This window comes from Musa acuminata, chromosome BXJ3-10, assembly GCF_036884655.1.
Source record: "Musa acuminata AAA Group cultivar baxijiao chromosome BXJ3-10, Cavendish_Baxijiao_AAA, whole genome shotgun sequence".
NCBI lineage: Eukaryota > Viridiplantae > Streptophyta > Magnoliopsida > Zingiberales > Musaceae > Musa > Musa acuminata.
The window spans coordinates 20,479,580-20,496,842 of record NC_088358.1 but is presented as its reverse complement, the minus strand read 5'-3'; the positions used below and the strand labels follow the sequence as shown (position 1 = coordinate 20,496,842).

The 17,263-nt window shown below is 41.3% G+C and overlaps 3 protein-coding genes, 1 non-coding gene and 1 pseudogene across 5 annotated transcripts; 3 read left to right on the top strand and 2 right to left on the bottom strand.

Annotated features, from left to right (window-relative positions):
* The first annotated feature begins 2,889 nt into the window (after positions 1-2,889).
* On the top strand, positions 2,890-4,284 carry LOC135651335 (transcription factor IBH1-like 1). The gene is made up of 2 exons (XM_065171363.1): positions 2,890-3,803; positions 3,894-4,284. Exons 1-2 carry the CDS (start codon positions 3,175-3,177, stop codon positions 3,946-3,948), a joined length of 684 nt encoding a protein of 227 aa, XP_065027435.1. The 5' UTR covers positions 2,890-3,174; the 3' UTR covers positions 3,949-4,284.
* Positions 4,285-4,804: 520 nt separating this feature from the next.
* TRNAE-CUC (transfer RNA glutamic acid (anticodon CUC)) lies at positions 4,805-4,877 on the bottom strand. The gene has a single exon. It is a non-coding gene; the product is annotated as a tRNA-Glu (tRNA).
* A 1,155-nt stretch (positions 4,878-6,032) lies between these two features.
* LOC135651367 (probable GDP-L-fucose synthase 1) lies at positions 6,033-7,098 on the top strand (annotated as a pseudogene).
* A 4,276-nt stretch (positions 7,099-11,374) lies between these two features.
* On the top strand, positions 11,375-15,778 carry LOC104000144 (uncharacterized). Of its 2 annotated transcripts, XR_001975716.2 has the most exons (7): positions 11,375-11,718; positions 11,820-12,037; positions 12,358-12,486; positions 12,578-12,709; positions 12,796-12,910; positions 15,217-15,281; positions 15,456-15,778. XR_001975716.2 is itself a non-coding variant. In XM_009422113.3 (5 exons), the coding sequence occupies exons 1-5, from the start codon at positions 11,421-11,423 to the stop codon at positions 12,907-12,909; spliced, it is 891 nt and encodes a 296-aa protein (XP_009420388.2). In that variant the 5' UTR covers positions 11,375-11,420; the 3' UTR covers positions 12,910-13,164. The 2 variants fall into 2 exon arrangements, 1 of the variants encoding a protein (XP_009420388.2); XM_009422113.3 differs by lacking the exons at positions 15,217-15,281; positions 15,456-15,778 and having other exon boundaries at positions 12,796-13,164.
* LOC135651717 (uncharacterized) lies at positions 15,020-16,960 on the bottom strand. Its single transcript, XM_065172086.1, has 2 exons — positions 16,667-16,960; positions 15,020-16,539 (listed from the first exon to the last, which is right to left on the bottom strand). Exon 2 carries the CDS (start codon positions 16,518-16,520, stop codon positions 15,213-15,215), a length of 1,308 nt encoding a protein of 435 aa, XP_065028158.1. The 5' UTR covers positions 16,521-16,539; positions 16,667-16,960; the 3' UTR covers positions 15,020-15,212.
* Between the last annotated feature and the right edge of the window lie 303 nt (positions 16,961-17,263).

Below are 17,263 nucleotides of genomic sequence, written 5' to 3'. Positions count from 1 at the left end.
GATCTTGAGGTAGTTATTGAGATCACCTTATAACTACTAGATCATATTAACTACCTAGATAATTATTAATTAAATCTCAAAACTTTTTGCATGTCTTTCCTGACCTACTGCAAGTACGAAAGTTGGAAGCTTTTGTGCTGTTAGGTAACTTGATCCACTCCATAGACATGGGATTTGATTCAACTTAATCTGCATGACAACCGGTTTCATCAATCCAATAATTTGATCAGTGATCGAGTCTGAACTAAATGAACTGAGGTCAAAAAAATGAGATGGAGTTGCAGTCTGGCCTGTTTCTGCAAGCAGGTCAGGTCTTGTTCATATCATTTGGACCACATCACAAGAGAGGAGAGTAAGCCTTGCAGCTCAGTAGACAAAGGTGTAGGTATTTGCAGACATGACACATCCTGTCTTCATGCATGGCACTCCTCTTGCAGCAGTGTCAGTGAGTGAGACTCCGTTCTCACTTTCACATGACTTCATTCAACATGCTTCGTGACCTGCACCCGAAGTCCCCTGTGTCAGAAGAGTTCTACGGCTTGTCTGGAGGAGAATCTTAATCTAAAACTGTACGGCAGTGGCAAAGATGAAGTGAGCTCAGAGTGTTTGCTAGGGTTCTCAAGAACACAGTGCATTGCAGTGCTCAAAATTTTATGCTCATATATAGCTATGATAAAACCACCTGTATTCCGATCCATGCATGTGAATCAGACTGTATTGATGTGATTTCAACGAGACATTATACTTGTGTGTAACCAAAATATGAGTGTCCTTCGTCACCATTGTAGAGTCCAAGAAGGAACCGAGTAGATTCCTCTGGTACTCTTGCATGGCCCATTTGCCCGCTACCACAGATCACCAGTACAGTGAATTAAAGGTGCTTTGGAAAGTCTTCATCTTGTGTCGTGAGCATGCAGGTTGTGTTAGACAGGGAAGGAGGCTTTTGGTGTTCTTCAGTGACAGTAATTTCGTACAGATATAGTATATATCAAGCTTAACTTGGCATAGATTGTTTGGAATTCATTACGTATGCTATCAATGCATCTCACCAATTACATTCTAAAGCAACTTTATATGGTCCCAAACATGCATATTTATTATGCTTTTGGCATCTTAGTGATGAAGATATGTCATAATGAATCCTGCACTCACTGGATTATTCAACTATCATATGATAATGTGCATAGAGAAGCTCTTGAAAGCTTCACTGACCTAACTGAAAAATGCTAATGTTTGTGATGAATATTATGAGAGATTTTTTTTTTATTTTTCAGAAAAGAATCCACCTTTTTTGTTTTGTTTAATTTATGGCATTGAAATAATTTCTTGTATTTGGTAAATACATGATTCTTCTGAAAAATATAAGAAGAATTTTAGTCTAAGATAGTGCCCCAAATAAGAAGAAAAGGTACAAAAGGAGAAAAAGAAAAAGGAATTACTTTACATTTTGCATTGGAATAGACACAACTCCTTAGAAACAAAGCACTGAGGACAAAGTCCTATTCTTTGTATTGCACTCTGCTGCATCTGACAGACCTTCCCATGTTTCAAGGGGAAATAGAAACACCAAGGGAGCAATCAAATGGCTGGATAGTTTGGCTCTTGATGTCATTAGAAAAATATAGCTAGTGTATTAATACAATCCATGATTCATTAGTTTGGCAAATCTTCCAAAAAGTGACTCAATGTAGGAGCAAATTTGAACCTGGAAGGATGCATGCCTTTGTTGGGACAGGGGGAGCCCATCCATGTGTTAAGAACACTGTGGTTTAGGGCACTCCCTAAGCACACAGTAAACCTTCCATTAGTTTTGACTCTACCATCCCCTTGTGTTCTCAATATGTAATTAAATGGGATGAAACAAAGCCCCAGTGGTTCATATATAGCTAATCCTGGAGAATCTTTGACTGCTATTTCAGCTGTTAATCTGAGAAGATTTTACATGGAGATCATTAATAGGAACTCAGCTGGTATCAGCATATGCTGTAGTATTAGTTCTTTGGCTTAGTCACTAAATAAAGTACTAGCTTGCAGAGAATTTGATGAAAGATGATACAGAGAGATTTGAGTCTTCTGGAAAATGTTGATACTGATATGATGTGTATGTAGTAAAGAGAAGCAAGCAAACACATGATGACAACACACAGAACAAGAGCAGTCTTGGGATTAAGAGGACTGGAAACACACTGCTCCCAGTCTCTTCATTGTTTCAAGTAGAAGAAGAAAGTTTCAGACATATGGATTCTTTAAATCCATTGCTGGCCCTAAGGAACAGTATGGGGTACTCAAGTGACATGCATAAATTAATGATGCATGGTTCTTTTCCTTCCCTCCATATGAAGCTCCAAAGATGAGAAGCCAGAATGTGGATGCCATGTGAGATTTCATTTTCTTTTGGAAAGGTTGAGCAGCCACATCATGAACTCTTTTCTTTTTCTCTTCAAAGTAAAAAGGTTGAAGAAGCAGTATATTGGCTTAAAGCCTTAATCCCCCTCCTTCTTCACCTGCAAATGCATCATCTCTTACAAGCCAAGTAATACTCGACCACAGCAGTCTGGAAAATAAATGTTGCAAACATTTCATGCCTTCACACATATGTTTCTCTTTCCTAATGCAATCTTCAAGCTTGTTGCATTCTGAACAGGATCTGTGATCAAGCTACATTAGAGATTAGCCAGGGAGATCCAGCAATGAACACCCTATGGCTCTTCTTTCACATGGTTCTTTGTGGTGTTGGAATCTACAGGTGGGTAATGTTTGTAGCAGTGGGGCTTGTCACCATGTGATTGCATGTGGTGTGTCTCCTCCAAGTAGACCCCCTCTGCTCCAATGCTTCACCATGATACATCCCACACTTACTTCTCCATGAAGGTGCAACATCTTCTTCTTGCTGGTTCATTTCTCTTCTCTGCACTCTGATCACTTGGTAGCTGTTTCCTAACTCTGATACCTACACAATCTTTCACATGATCTCCCCATGTGCATCCATATGTGAAGAGCCACTTGTTACTCACCACTGTAGACCTCAGCATAGGAGGCTCTTATCCCAAAAGACAGCTATTTTTCTGTGTTCTTCTTCTTCCCCTTGACTAAGGGAAAGATATTGAATGTGTGTGTGAGAGAGAGAGGAAGCAAACAAAAGAGGAGTACCATGATCTGCTAGTGCCACATGCAATGCTTTCAAGAACCCACTTCATATACATCTCAGCGTGTGTAGCTGCCTTCTCTCCCTCCTGCCTTTTGTCTTTCAGTGTCGCAGCCATGCAAGTCACAGAAGCATTCAAGCATGCTTTCCTCAAGCAAATGCTGCTTGGCTTCCAGGCGTCTGCGGTGTCGACCAATAGCATGGGATTCCAAGAGAGGAAGAACGCCATCAAGCTCTCGGCCGACGTCGCCATGGCCGTCGCCAGGGGCAGCAGGAAATGGACTCGTGGCCTCATCGCAGGCCTCTCCGAGGAGCAGCAGAACCGGTCCTTCCTTCAGCTTATCCTGGGAGAGCAGTACGAGAGGAGGCTGATGAAGCCATGCTATAGCTCGTGGAAGATCCCAAGATGCAGGAAGATCGTGCGGAGGAGCCTTAGGGTTTGCTGTAGGAGGCAAAAGAAGAAGAAGAACCAAAGTGGTGTTCTTGCGAGGACGTTGGTGGAGAAGAGAACTCGACAGCTCAAAAGACTTGTGCCCGGGGGTGAGTCCATGGATGGGTTCTCCTTGTTGGATGAAACCTTAGACTACGTGCTCTCTCTTCGAGCTCAGGTTGATCTGATGCAAAGCCTTCTCACGACCGTCGAATCCTCAAAGCTCAGGTAAATGGAGCATCATCGATCCACTCTATTAACACTGCTACTCCTCAAAAGCTTCACCACCTTGCAGTGCTCACCCTTTTCTGCACGCAGATCTCACAGTAAACGCACGCTGCCTGAAAGAAAAGCTTCATACGTTGGCAAATGAGGTCGATGTGGTTGGAGGCTGAAAGGCTGTGGGAAGGCCAAAGCTTATACTGTAGTGGAATGGGAAGAACATGTTCTCTGGAGGAAGTACATGAGAAGAAGGTGATGCCTGTGTTAGCTTCCTTGTACTGTTCACTCTTCTAAAAGTGGTGAAGATGGAAGGAGATCTCAATTGAACCCATGATCATATGCTTGCATGGCTCTGTCGGTTTGTACTGCAGGAGGAGAGAGACATTAAGGGAGTGAAGTTTCTTTCGCTTGTTAATTAGTGTAAGTTGCTTATAATTATATCCAAGAACTCCTCAAATTAAGCATTCTTTTCTTAAGATGCACACAACCATATGGTTTACTCTACAAATATTTTGTTCATATATATATATATATATATATATATATATATATATATATATATATATATATATATATATATATATATATATATATATATATATATATATATATATATATATATATATATATATATATATATATATGCTTTGTTGAAAGGAGAAGGGAAAACAATTAATTGTGTATAAAGACAACAATTAGCATTTGTAGAATATATAAATAAATAAATAAATGGAATATAAAAAAGGTGTACAAAATAAACTGAGAAAAAAGAAAGGATTTAATGGTATATAAAAAATGAAATCATATCTGATTTGTCAAAGGAGAAGTGGGAAACAAATTAATGGAATGTAAAGACAAAAAAATAATGTTTATATAATAAATAAATAAATGGTATGAAAAATGGGTTTACAAAGGAAATTGATATAAAAAAATAAATTTAATAGTATTTATAATAAAAAAAATAAATAGCATATATAAAAGAATTTAAGAAAAACAAAAAGATTATTTTCCGTTGCCGGGACTCGAACCCGGGTCTCTCGGGTGAGAGCCGAGTATCCTAACCAACTAGACTACAACGGATTCGTTGTGTTCTCTATCTCTTAAATATAAGATCTCGATTAGCTTCGTCAAATCCTTCTTCCCTGTCTCCTTCTTCACGTTCCAGCTCCACTGAGTCCTCCTCAAGGCTGGCCGTGCCTCTGACTTCCTCACAGCCAAGTCCTTCCTCGCCATGTGTTGCAAGAACTCCCAGATCCACTACGCAGGCTTACGGTTCTACAAAATCCCCCTGAGACTCACAGACACTTGGCACGCAGTGATGCACTCCGGAGGCTGCAGCGCCATCTCGGTCTGCGTCATGGGAAGACCGATTCACGCTCGCTGCGCAGTGAACGCAGCGGCCGCGACGTGTGCTCGAGGAGGTGCCACGATTTGGATGCGTCCTTCAAGGTGTTCGATCTGATGCTGATGTCGGATTCTAATGGTACTGCCATGTTCTCTTCTTCTCTGTACAAGCTTCGCACCAACTCAAGACCTACCTGATGACCGTCATCTCTTCCATCGTCGAGCATGCATCAGTTCCTAAATCACATGATGCTGAAGCACCTGGTTTTCTTCTCTTCTTGAACCTGTCGAAGATACTCTTATGAACAAGTCAACTGCTGATATCTTAGTCTCATGCAATGGCCAGCAGTTCGTGACTCCCACAGGAACAGACCAGAGTTGGAATCACATAACATGTGAATTCTTGACCTTCCCATATGCTAACTACTCTCAATCCATTGAGTTTGTGCATCCATGCAGCTGGATTTCGATCTTACAAGCAAATCAAGTCTTAATCCTTTGCTCATGGTCAATAGTACAGCGAGCTTGTACAAGACATGGAATGTTCATCCGTCAGTGTACTGATGGAAAGAACATACATTTGCATGTTTGGTCAGCAAAAGATCGCTTGCGATTGCAATAGTTGTGATTAGATAGGGTTTGACTAAGAGTGCAGTTTGACTTCTTGGGAGGCTTGCTTATGTTGTTCTTCCCGCCTTCCTCCTCTTCATGTCTCTCTTTGTCTGTCAATATATGCCCGACTCTCTCTCCGGTCTCCGCACCATCACCCTCCGCTGTCTCCATTTGCGCCACCTGCTTTGGCTGACATGGGAAGTCTCGACGACTCAGGCAAACCCTCTTCGCTCTCCTCCATGATCGATCTTGCTTATCGTGCAAACTCTAATCTATCTCTTTGTCTTCATCGCAGACTCGGGGTCGCTTGGATCTTTCCTGTCGGACCGGACGGCGAAAGTGTTCGTCGCAGGGCACCGTGGCCTCGTGAGCTCCGCCGTCCACCGCAAGCTCGTTTCCCTGGGCTTCACCAACCTCCTCCCCCGCACCCACGCCGAGCTTGACCTCACCCGCCAGTCGGACGTGAAGGGCCTCTTCGCCGCGGAGCTGCCCAGCTACGTGATCGTGGAGGCCGCCAAGGTCGGCGGCATCCACGCTAACGACACCTTCCGGCCGACTTCATCGCCACTAACCTCAAGATCCAGGCCAACATCATCGACGCCGCCCTCCGCGCCTGCGGCGGCTCCGTCCGCAAGCTCCCCTTCCTCGGCTCCTCCTGCCTCTACCCCAAGTATTCGCCCTAGCCGATACCGGATTCGGCCCTGCTCTCCGGCCCCATCGAGCCCACCAACGAGTGGTACGCGGTGGCCAAGATCGCCGGCATCGAGATGTGCCAGGCGTACCGGATCCAGCACGGCCTCGGCGCCATCTGGGCCATGCCGACCAGCCTCTACGGTCCCCACGACAACTTCCACCCGGAGAACTCCCACGTGCTCCCGGCGCTCCGTCGTTTCCACGAAGCCAAGGCCTCGGGAGCAAAGCAGGTGGTGGTGTGGGGCATGAAGCCAAGTTCCTTCACGTCGACGACCTCGTCGGTGTTTCTGATGGACCGCTACTCGGGGGTGGAGATCGTCAACGTGGGGAGCGGTAGGGAGGTGAGCATAAGGGAGGCGGCGGAGATGGCGAAAGAGGTGGTGGGATTCAAGCTCGTCGACGGCTCAAAGCTGGCGGCGATGGGGTGGAGACCCAAGGTCTCTCTCAGGGAAGGGCTGGCGGAGAGCTACAAGTGGTACTCGGAGAATGTGGTGGAGCAGATGGCGTAGATGATCCATGCACAAGACTTGCTCGAGTCCTGTGCTCATCACCTGCTCCTGTGGACTCTGCTGTCGGTTTCTGCCTTGTTGCTATTGCTTTGGTCATTCTTATTGCTTGGTCTCCACAGCATGCATGCAGTTGTAATTGTACCCCTCCCCATATTTATGTTAATTTTCTTGCTCAATAGAAAAATAAGAAAACATAGTTGCCATTCAATGTGGTGTGAAATCGAGCATTTACTAATATAAGGCATAATTGGATCTGAATTTTCTATTTTCAATATCAATTTTAATATATATATATATATATATACATATATATATATAATTTTGTTCGATAAAGTGGATTTAATTTTAATTGAAGGCGCACGCACTACAAAAGCACGTTCGAGTGTCACTCTCATGGGCTGCGTCTTCTTCCTTGAGGCAGCTTTCCGCCCTCCATCCAGTGACGAGGAACTCCGACTCCTCCCAAATCCCAATCGTGATGCCGATTTGGTAGAGCCGGCAGCTGCGCTGACCGTTCGTTGGATTCATGATCCTTACTTCCTTCCTTCCTTGGTCGCGGCCGCGTGTAAGAATCCCTAATCACTTTACCGAATAGGATTTCACCTCTTCTTGATAGATCCCTCTGTTTGGAACTGATGCCGTCGGTTGAGCCTTCTTCTATGTTTGGTTTGCTTCTTCGATCCTGTTCCCTTGTCGTACGGTTCTTTGTTATAATGGAGTTACCTGATCCATGTGAGATCCGAGGAGTGCGAAAAAGTCCGCTTCTTGGAGTGTCATAAGAGATCCAGCCGATGCGACGTGTTTCCTTGTTTATTCTTTTATCGTATTGGGCTAATTATTGACGTCGTTTTCGTTGTTCTTTTATGGGCTTCCTATTTCAGCTCTCGATGGAGGAGCATTTGTTGTCCTTCTCGGCTTGTTTCTATCATTTGTCAACATTTGTTGCATTTCTAATGATCTTATTTGGACAGATAGGCGATAGATCCTGCAATTTCACTTCTTTTATAAAAGAACATTTAGAACCTCCACATCTTGAAAACTTTGTCTTTGACTGGGGTTAGAAAGTTGTTGTGTCCCATCAATGAAATCAAAATGTAAATGTGAGGATCTATGTGAATGCAAACCAGTCCGCCAAATGGTAAATTCTTCTGCCATCTTCTTGGCTCCAAGCTAGTAAGGTGCATTTTAGTTATAGTGGACTTGGGTTTCTTCTTGACAGTCAATTCTATGTCTGATGACTGCTTTCTAGAAAAGGAAACACCTTTTGTTCTTTCCTATTAACAAATAGTTTTACCAGCCAAATTCCTTCTCAACAACTTTCGAGCACATGCAAATGGTGTCATCTATTCACGCTTTCTTGATTGTAAACAGATAAGAGTTATAATACATACACCAAAAATACATATTAGCAGCTGTTTGATTTATACAATTGTTTACAATATAGTCAAAGTGATAACATATTTGATAGGATGGACCAGACATATGCTTGTTAGGATTAATTTAATTATCCTTTGAGAGAGTACTATGATGTCGGTTGATGGTAGAAAAGCAATGGGTCAAAGAGAGTACTATAAACTTTAGGTAGTGTAGACCTTGGATGTTAATGGATGCACTCATCCCAATTATCAATACCAGTCACTATTTTGATACACATTTGAAGGGTCCAGATATTAGGACAAGGTTTCTAAACAACCCCATTTTGCAAAATTGGAAGTTCTGTTTTTCATCATCACTTGATAAGTTGTTCTCTCAGATGACGTTTGTGGTCTTATTTATTAAGAATCTTGAGTGTCATAACCTGCACACTTTCCAAATCGACCGCTCTGTTTTCTCTGTCAATATATCTTCTTCTTCTGTCAAAATGTTGCTTCCATGCATCTTAACTCAAACATATATTATGCCTTCTTTTACCAAACTTGCTTGTGTTTTGCTCTTTGAATTTGTGTTTATTCTTCTTCCTACTCATCTTCCATTTCTTGGTCTTGCATGTTCTTTTAGAAAATTCTCATCCATCCTTCGAAATTTGAGAAAAATGAGCATTATTCTCAAGATCATAGTTATCAATATACATTGACCTATCAAGAAGGATTTATATAGCAAATTTTTGTTCAGGTTACAAGTTCAGAATGTGTCCCTCGTACCCAGGTTTATGAAGGTTAAGTCGATATGCATATGACAAGCAAGAATGAATGTGGAAATTTATGAATAGAATCTCATTTGTTATAGTTTTGCCTAGATGTTTTTGATCCATCAATCCACCAGCAATAGTCCCATCCTTCCTTTTAGAGCTGTTTCTTGGAACCGACCACTGCCTGCTATGTAGGTCAGAAGGATGAAGGATAGAAAGAAGACGAGCGAGGGGTAAATCTTTTCCGGAATAATTGAGGTCAAAGCTTCTATAGCCTGGACCAAAAGCATTCACGGAGTCTGTAAAGAGCCATTATCAAGATCTATGATGTGACAAGCATTATCTTGTTATTGTCAAAAGTATACTAAAGCCAAGTGTGTTGATGTATATGTTTATATAGATATTTACATGTATGCTATCGTAAATTTTTGGTGGACATCATTACTTTTACTATCTACTTGCTATTTGCCCTTGCTGAAAAGAGGATGGAAGTTTAAGTTGATTCTTGGCTCTTTAAAGCTCATCGATATTTGTAAGTTTGTTAGTTATTCTATACTAACGTTTCAGTCCATAACCATCAAACTATTAAGTTAAAAATTCCCACAAATTTACGCTAGCCACCAGACAGAGTAATGAGAGATTGTTGAAAATCATGATGACTTTATTTTTTAATTTTTGTCACTTAGAATGTTGTTTTATTATACATTACTATCGTTCTTTGTTGTGTATTCAGCATTTTCCATGTTAAAAAAGAAATAGGTTCTGTCAAATGATTTTTATTTCGAAGCTTCTCTAATTGCTAATGTATGGCTTCATATTCTTGTATGGGCATGTACCTTTCTCTCATGTTTTATATATTTGTGAAATTCCATATCACAACCAATTAGTAACTATTTTTTTGTTTGATGCAGGACTTTGGACAGATTAAATCTTCTGCAAAATGATGGTTCTGGATTCTCTATCATCTCCTCATAGGAGATCACAGAACTTGGTTTTTCTGACATCCTCTTCCAAGAAGCTTGGTAGCTGGTCTATTCTTTTGGAGCGGCACAAGTTCCTCTTGACGATAATAGCTCTACTGGCATTCCTATGCACCATCTATGTGTACTTCACAGTTACGATGGGGGCTGCAGGTTCATGCCCAGGAATGTCAGCAGCCGAAAAGGCACTTTGTCAGGCCAAAGCTTCTTTGCACAAGGGGAAATTGAAATTCTTTTGACTAGCATGTGGTTTTGGAGCATCCATGAAAGGGATGCCTCTAAAATCCATAAACAATTCATAATGTTTCATTTGTCTTGTTGAAGAGTATGTGTGTGTTTCTGGTGACACAGTTTGTGGTTGATGTGTTGGCTATGATAAGGGTGTTCTTCATTTGTAGAACATGATATTCCTAGATAAAAATGGATCTTCTTCTTGTTGCTCTGTTCATAGAGAGTCACATTCTTCAGTCCCTGATTGAGAATTCTTGTTGACATGTCCATTCTTCATATCAGTAAAATGTTTGTTCACAGGACTTTTGAGTGGTCATCCTCAGGAAGGATATATATGTCTGGATTCTCTGCATTGTTGACACTAAATCTTTCATATGTTTTCCTCGGAAACAACTTCTTGGTATATAGGAATTTGGCACAGTATTGAGGTAAGGTAATGGCACTTATAGCTCACTAGCTTGAAGCAACTACAAGACTTGTCCATATTGGTTAGCAAGAGAAAGGTTTTTCATTTCGGATTTCGGATATCGAATTCGTATCGATCCTAGCCTGGATTGATACGGGTCTTATCATTATAAGTATCGTTATATTGATATCTATCGAGTATTGAAAAAAAATAAAAATCTTAAAAAGGATTGAAAAAATATTCACAATGACTCATAATATGGATTAGTCCGTAATGTCATGTATTAATAGGTTATTGAACTAATAAATATCATTCACTATAATGTTAACATAATATTTAGGTTTACAATGAACTTAAGGCGTTAATAAACATCAATTACCTATATCATATTAGTAATTAGAGTAATATGAAAATAATTTTTTATTTGGAATAGTTTATGTACATACAATAAATTGCCAAATTATTGAACCTTGCAAAATTTCCAGAATTATTACCATCAAGTGCATTATCAAAGGTAAAACTACATTTATTTTATTTTTAAAACCTTAATAATTTGAGCCTGTTCAATCCCTTTCTAACCTTACTAATTTGGTCCGGTTCAATCCCTTGATGAACCGGATCAGATAACGGCACAGAATGAATGGCCCTCACGCACAGTTGGTTACCAACAAATCGAGCGGAGTGCGAGGTCGACTAAGATGACGTGCCCCCGCCACCGAGATGGCTACCGCCGTTAGGCTTTCCCTCGCTCCAGTCGCCGCCATCGCCCACCTCTCCTCCCACTCCGCAGGTAGGATTAGGGCTTCCGCGGTGATGACAACCATCGCCTTGACTCCGGCGGTGATCGTGGGCGGCGGGAGAGTCGGTCGGATGCTGCAGTCACTGGGCGACGGCCGTGACGTCCTCGTCGGGAGGGGTCAGCCGGTGCCCGCCGAGTTCGAAGGCCCCATCCTCGTTTGCACTCGCAACGACGACCTTGAGGCCGTCCTTGCCTCCACCCCTCCCTCGCGGTGGAACGGTATCCAATCTCCTACGGAAGCATAAAAACCCTGGTCGTTTGATGGTTTCCCCGTTTTCTTTAAGCTGGATTAAAGGTTTGGGATCTCAACGTGGTGGCAGATCTGGTGTTCTTCCAGAATGGGATGCTCGAACCGTGGCTTGAGAGCGAAGGGTTGGGTGATGCGGATCAAGTCTTGGCTTATTTTGCTGTGTCGAAACTGGGGGAGGATCCGATCGATGGCAAGACCGACACGAATCCTGAAGGACTGACAGCAGCGTATGGGAAATGGGCATCAGCAGTAGCCGCACGTCTCCATGGTGGAGGCCTTTCTTGCAAGGTTTGTGCTCTCAAGCTCTGGCCTGTCTTCCTGTTCAAGTATATGACAACCCCACCCACTACCTGAAGCTTATATGTTATCACCTCGCCTTAATTGTTCATATGTATTGCAAGTTTTCTTCCATCAAAATGAAGACATTGTTGGATAATGTAATGGTAGGTCTATGGAAGTATCTTGCAGTACCTCATCATGTTGGTATTAGTCTTCCAGATCTTATGTTAGGAGCTTGTCATTGTTTGAAATGCCAATTATCGCGTTTTAGCAGCATTGATGGTCAAATCTGACATTTATGCTCGAATGATGATGTTTATTTGATTCAGGTCCTTGAAAAGGAAGCTTTTCAGAAGCAAATGTTGGAGAAGCTCATATGGATCTCAGCTTTCATGCTGGTCGGAGCCCGCCATCCGGGGGCTACCGTTGGTGTTGTGGAAAAGGAATATCGATCTGAAGTAAGCATATTCATTTGGTGTGAGATGAATCTGGTTCGCATATTTTTATGTGAAACAGCATAAGTTAAGGCTTACAAAATGTTGGTCATAGGTAGCGAGCCTCATTGCAGAGTTAGCATCTGCAGCTGCTGCAGAGAAACAACTAACGTTCGAAGAAGGCATGGAGGATAGGCTATGTGCTTATTCCAGGGCTGTTGCACACTTCCCGACTGCTGTTAAGGAGGTGAGCATATATATGACAAAGCTATGTTAACTTGTAAACAATATCTTGACATGGTATTTGACATTCGTAATGTGACCTATGTACAGTTCAAGTGGAGGAATGGCTACTTTTACTCTCTCTCAGAAAAGGCACTTGCAGGAGGAAGGTCAGACCCATGCCCTCTGCATACAGCTTGGCTCAAGGAACTCAGGATCATTTGAGGTTCCATATAGTGGCATTTCATCTATATCTCTGTTGGCTTATCTAAACATGAAACCACATTTGATTCATGTCACTGTCGCCATCTTTCTCGGTAATTATGATCCTCAGAGAAGAATTTTGTATATCAAATATACAATGTCCCCAGCGGTTTTTGTTTCTATTTTATGTCCCATTGTATATCACGACTGGTATATTTGAGACTAATCTGGCAGTAGATATGATGAAAAGGAAAATTGTGAGAATTAGTTATCACACTCGAATCTAGAAAGGTGGCTCTGCTGGTGTGCCCACTAAAGCTAGCAAATACCTGTGTTTTCTATGATAAATGGAGACATGGGAATGCCATCAGGACAGTTTTTGTCTTTAAAAATTGAAACTTTTGGATACATGAAAGAGCGTTGTCTATGGAAAAGTGTCAAAGGAACCATTTTGCATTTATTAAACCAATTTCTGATTTTAAAATAAAATTAGGTTGTTCCTAAAAGGATACTTATTTGGTTCTTGATATAGGAACTTCTTATCAAGCATATAGAAGTCAATGAGTAGTTAAATCTGATTTCTAAAATCAGTTTTTAGAGGTAACTGGTATCCCAACCTACGCTAAGCGATGAACTTTGTCAAGTACTGAAATATGGGAAAGAATCTTCAATACATGTTTATTGAATGTTTTTAAGTATAAATGTTTCAAGTATTTTTCGACCTATAAAGATCAAAGTTCAATGCATGTAAACTCATAAATGTCATCTTGATCTGTATATTTGGCATAAAAATTTTGAAAATAAGCCTCAAAAAAGAAAAGAAAATTCATTTTGTTTGGACAGAGGCACTCTCTTTTTTGAGAATTAACTTCTCGCATCTTGTGCAGTGAGTGTCATTTAGTCTTTTCCGTAGCCCGTAACTTTACATCAATTTATCCTATATTAATTTTCCAGTGAGTTCACAGTCCAATCCACTCTTTGAATAAGCTACATTATGATCATCAAATAGGTTTGTGAACACTAACGATCAAACTTAAAACTATTTTTTTTATTTTCCTAAAGCATAAAAGATAAAATTAATGTCAAAGATGCCCTTATTGAAACCTGGAGTCCTTTAACAGAAGAGATCAATCTCATATAAACCAAAACAGTATTCAGAGAGATACACTGTAATGTCTGATAAACAACAGCCTTAATTTAATTTAGTGTTTTCTTGGGGAAAAAAAAAACTGGAGCCTTAATTTCAAAACATTGAACTCGGTGATCTCCATGCAGCTTCAAGCGAATGAAGCATTATTTTGGACCCATGATTAGTATGTACTAACAGATGAACTGTCCCCATGCAATGTGCTAAGATGTTATCATTTTTTAATGTGCTCTTCTGTTTTGTTCTCTCTGCATATTTACCCGTGAAGATTTGTTTTAGAATGCAACGTCAGAAAGATGATGCCTTATGTTAATGTGATACAACTTTAAGTCTTCTATTCCTTTTTTCCTCTGTCAGTCAAGATTGTCTACCTTTAAGAGCAAGTAAAGAAAGAAAAGATTAAATTCATGATAATGCAGCTTAACATGTTGTGTTTCTCTTTCTTGAGGAATTCTATCCAGTATTTTACCACAGAAACAAATATGTACTCATGGTGTATAAAAAGTTTTCTTATGACTTAAACATGGTACAATTGATCGACCAACAGAAAGAAGAAGTCCGAAGTCACCAGCTGTTCACTTTACAAACATTGCTGGAACCAGAAGGTTATTTTTTTAGAATCTCAATGGTGATTTATCAGCACTTTTAGAATGAACCTTGGATGAAGACGAGCCTCTCAATGCCAAAGGTCCAATTTGACAAGACTAAAGCCAGAAATGTAGCATTGCCTGTTTATGAATTACACTATGTCAAGCTCTAAAACAACTTTTGCTAAAAAAAAGTTCTATAATAACAGCAAGAAAAAAGCATAGACTGGCTAATATTCTGTATGCAGCTGAATGGCATAGATCAAAAAATATAAGAAAGCAAATCTGCACAGGCAAAATTTATGTTGGTCATATCTAGACTTAGCTTCATGCATGATTTTTCTTTTTTCTTACTAAATATGAACTGCGTGTCTATGGTTAAAATCTATGGCACCAGTTTCTTTCAAGATAAGAGGCTAATGTATCTTGTTTAGGGTGGAAATATGGTTGACAGTATAGTTGTAAAAGCTCCAGGTGAGTCTTAGTTGATCTCAAAGTGTTCTTCTTCATATCTGTGTATAGTGAAGGCCTTGTCTTTCTAGATGTTTCTAAGGGTACTCCTGATACATTAATATCCTAACTGATGAGTTTCAGTGCCTAGTCTGAGAAACAAGCAAAGCACCAGTGCAGAGAAAGTAACATAACATTACCTCCACAAGGTACGTAAATTGAGAATCATCCTCTTGATCGTGCTCAAACTCTGTGTTGTTAACTTGTGATTCTATAGAATCAAGATGCTTGATTATTCTCCTTAATGACTGCAACTGTTTTCTGCCTCGCTCGAGATTTTCCTGCTTCGTATCTCTCATGTCGTCTTTAAATTTCTGCATCAGCATTCTTAGTTGCTCAAGATCACTGTGAGATGAAGAAACTGCATCATGAGAATTTCCAGGTGTTGGAGGACAATCCATCGTTGCCTCTTCCCATGGTTGGTACAATTTGTTCTTATGATGGGCATGCGAGAAAAAATTGTTGTGCTGATCTTTCGGGAGGTTGCACATAGCTTCTTCCTGTCTTGCAATTGGCACTCTGTTCATGCATTTGGTTTCGAAATGTTCTTGCGAAAGTTGGCTGCATGTTCTAGACCCGCTTGGACGATTGTGATTCTCCTGAACATCATGGAAGTCTTGCAAATTGACTGATTTTGTTTGATAAATGCTGCCCTCATCTGACTTTATGTTCGATGTTGAATTGTCGAATTTGTTGTCGTCGCTCGCTGCTAGTTGTAGATACCATGAACAACCAGGATTCTGTCTCATTTTCACAGGCACCATCCTAGAATTCATGTGAAATTTATCATGATACTCGAGTTTTTGCTGCCACTCTGTTGCTCTTCTGTGTGCTTCTGCTGTTTCTGATCTAGCCAACTTCATAAACTCATGCAATTTGGCTGCATCGTACTCTTCACCGAACTCCATGTTGTCAGCAATGCCACAATACAAATTTTCAGTAACATGAAGCCCTGATGATAGTTCTTCCAGGAGAAGCGCAGGTAAAGAGATGTTCCTAACCAAGCTTGTCCTGCACCGGTTGCCATTCCTCATCATAACATCATCATCCATATTTCTGAGACCCAAACTTAACAGCCTGTGCTTGTAGGCCTGCACTTGATACACGAGGGATGCAATCTCCATCTCCTTCTGAAATATGACGTCTTTCAGAATCGTCGACGACTCCTTGGCGTGCCGCAGCTTCTCCTCCGCCAATCTCTTGTACTGGCTCGCCTTCATCTTCTCGGCGGCCTTCTCTTCCTGCAGGCGCACGATCATGGATAGAGCTTCGTCCGCTCCAGATGCCGCAGCTTCCCGTTCCTCCTCCAGCTCTCCATAAAGTTTCTCCAGAGTTGTAGATCGACTCCGAAGAGCTTCTCTCAAAGCAATGACTTCGGGTTCCGCCATCACCAGAAATCCCTAATTCCTGCCACCCACATTGGGATCTCCAACAGATCAAACGTCCCAAATCGAAGGAAAAACGGGAACAAAAACCGGATTTTTCAGCAAGCGATGGAAGACGACCAATAAATCAGCAAGCGATGGAAATTTACCGGATCAACAACTCTGGATCGAAGAACACTGGCTTCGGATGCGGAGAAAAGCGAAGGATTATTCTCGTAGAAGCTGCATTCATCTTATAATTAAAAGAGCTTGGGATCCGATTCAACTCCCACCGATCGGAAGAACCACATCGTGGTTGATGAATCCATCTCCAGGCTCGTAACGTGCGGGACCGCTGCGTTGCATCGAAGGAAACGCATTTATATAGGCCGTTGTGCATTCTTGGCCTCTACATGCTCGCACCCGCTATCCAATGAGAACATCCCACGTGTATTTCAGTTTGTCTTTGTTTTCCTGGATACCAATTTATGTGCATAAAAAAAACAAGAAAAATGATAAAATCAACATACGGTATGGAAACCCAAGTCTTCCGAGAAATCACTTAATACGTACCTATATACGATCGTTGGTATCAGCAAAAACGCTTGATCTCGTTCCGTGATGTTGCTCCAACGGCGGGGATAAAAAGCCCCAAGTCTTCGGTATAAGTTTCCCATTTACACTCCCTCTCTCTCTCTTCCGCGCCTTCAAGGCCTGGAAAGTCTGTGACGCCCTCTTCCTTCGACCACCGTCACCTCCTTGGATTG

Coding starts and splice junctions, on each gene's coding strand:
- LOC135651717 (XM_065172086.1), bottom strand. CDS start 16,520: ATGGCGGAACCCGAAGTCATTGCTTTGAGAGAAGCTCTTCGGAGTCGA.
- LOC104000144 (XM_009422113.3), top strand. CDS start 11,421: ATGGCTACCGCCGTTAGGCTTTCCCTCGCTCCAGTCGCCGCCATCGCC. Junction 12,038..12,357: donor GTGGAGGCCTTTCTTGCAAG/GTTTGTGCTCTC, acceptor TATTTGATTCAG/GTCCTTGAAAAGGAAGCTTT. Junction 12,487..12,577: donor AAAAGGAATATCGATCTGAA/GTAAGCATATTC, acceptor TGTTGGTCATAG/GTAGCGAGCCTCATTGCAGA.
- LOC135651335 (XM_065171363.1), top strand. CDS start 3,175: ATGCTTTCAAGAACCCACTTCATATACATCTCAGCGTGTGTAGCTGCC. Junction 3,804..3,893: donor GTCGAATCCTCAAAGCTCAG/GTAAATGGAGCA, acceptor TTCTGCACGCAG/ATCTCACAGTAAACGCACGC.